The sequence below is a fragment of the Apteryx rowi genome, unplaced genomic scaffold, assembly GCF_003343035.1.
Source record: "Apteryx rowi isolate R43461 unplaced genomic scaffold, aptRow1 scaffold_673, whole genome shotgun sequence".
Lineage (NCBI taxonomy): Eukaryota > Metazoa > Chordata > Aves > Apterygiformes > Apterygidae > Apteryx > Apteryx rowi.
Genome location: NW_020450953.1, coordinates 272,652 through 274,039, shown reverse-complemented (window position 1 = coordinate 274,039; position 1,388 = coordinate 272,652). Strand labels below are relative to the sequence as shown.

At 70.3% G+C, this 1,388-nt stretch overlaps 1 protein-coding gene across 1 annotated transcript in view; it reads right to left on the bottom strand.

The window, feature by feature from the left end:
- Positions 1–1,388, bottom strand: part of SF3B4 (splicing factor 3b subunit 4) — a 14,203-nt gene that overhangs the window by 11,686 nt on the left and 1,129 nt on the right. Inside the window, exons 2-5 of the mRNA XM_026085781.1 lie at positions 1,001–1,073; positions 659–801; positions 505–559; positions 233–419 (exon numbers count right to left, since the gene is read on the bottom strand). Coding sequence (XP_025941566.1) covers positions 233–419; positions 505–559; positions 659–801; positions 1,001–1,073 — 458 coding nt within the window. The remainder of the gene's footprint in view (positions 1–232; positions 420–504; positions 560–658; positions 802–1,000; positions 1,074–1,388) is intronic.

Genomic DNA, 1,388 nt, shown 5'->3' with positions numbered 1-1,388 from the left:
CAAACCGTGGGAAAATCAGATTAATTCCCATCTTCTCCCTCCCCATCCGCCACCGTTTCTTATCCTGGGATGGAGACGGGAGATTTTCAGGTGCCGAAGGTTCGATTTTATTTTTCCCCCCCCTCCCCGATCTCGGATGTCTCCGGGAACATCCCTGGCACCCGTCCCGGCTGGGCCGGCTCCCTCCCGGTGCGGGGAGCCGGCGGGCCCAGGCGTCCGGGCGGGCCGTTACCTGGTGGCCATGTCGAAGCGCTCGTTGACGGCGCTCACCCGCCAGCCCGCGGCGCCCTGGCGCTTCAGCTCCTTCTCCCAGTCGCGGAGGCTCTCGAAGAGCAGCGTGGGGCCTTCCTCCTCCTCCTCCTCCTCCTCATCTTCATCCTCATCCTCCTCGTCGTCGTCGTCATCCTCCAGCGCGGTTTCTGCAGGCCCCGGCAGAGCCCGGCTCAGCGTGGGGCAGGACCGGGACCCCCCCCCCGGCTCGCCGGTTGTCCCCGCGTCACTCACCCGCGTCCCCCGGCCACGCGGCCGCCTCGCGAGCCCGGGCGATGGCGGTGGCTACCTGCAGGAGAGCAGTGAGGGGCAGGCGCCGGCGTCCCGTCCCCGTCCCCCCCCCCCCAAAAACCCGTACCCCGCGCCGGGGGGGGGCCCGGGGGCTCACCCGAAAGGCCTGGGGCTGCAGCCCGCTCTCGTGGAAGAGGAAGCGGAGCACGCGGAAATCCCGGCAGTGCACCGCCAGCTCCTCGGGGACGAACTTGAGGCTGGAGGCGGCCGTCAGCACCTTGGGCTTGGCGAAGCTGCTCGCTGCGGCGGGGGGGTGACACGCGGCGGGGTTGGCGGCCGAGGACGGCACCCGGCGCCGCCGCGCTCTCGCGGTCCGTCCGTCCCCCCCCCTCCCGCCTGCATCCATGTGCCTGTGGGAGCAGGAGCCCTGCGCCCCCCCCGCGGGCTGAGACCTGCCCCACTCATCGCACCCACTGCGGTGAGCCGGGGCGCCCGGTACCTGCCACCAGCTTGCGGATGCAGGGCAGCGCCACGTCGTACTCGCTGTGCAGGAAGGTCCGGGAGCTGGGAGCCTGCAGCAGGAGAAGGGGGGAGAGCTGAGAGCCGCCTCAGCCCCCTCCCGGGAAAGGGCAGCAGGGCCGGATGCGGGGCCTGATGCCTGCTCCCAGCGGTGCGTCCTGCAGCAAGGAGTTCCCTGGGAGAACGGGATGTGGCGGGTTTGGGGACAGGGCCAGAAGGGGGATGGGGGTGGGATTTGAGTGGGATGGGGATGGGAATGGGGATAGGGATGGGGATGAGCTGGGGCCAAGATGAGGATGGGATGGGGATGGGCTGAGGCTGGGATTAGGCCAGGATGGGGCTGGGCTGGGGATGAGGATGGGATGGGG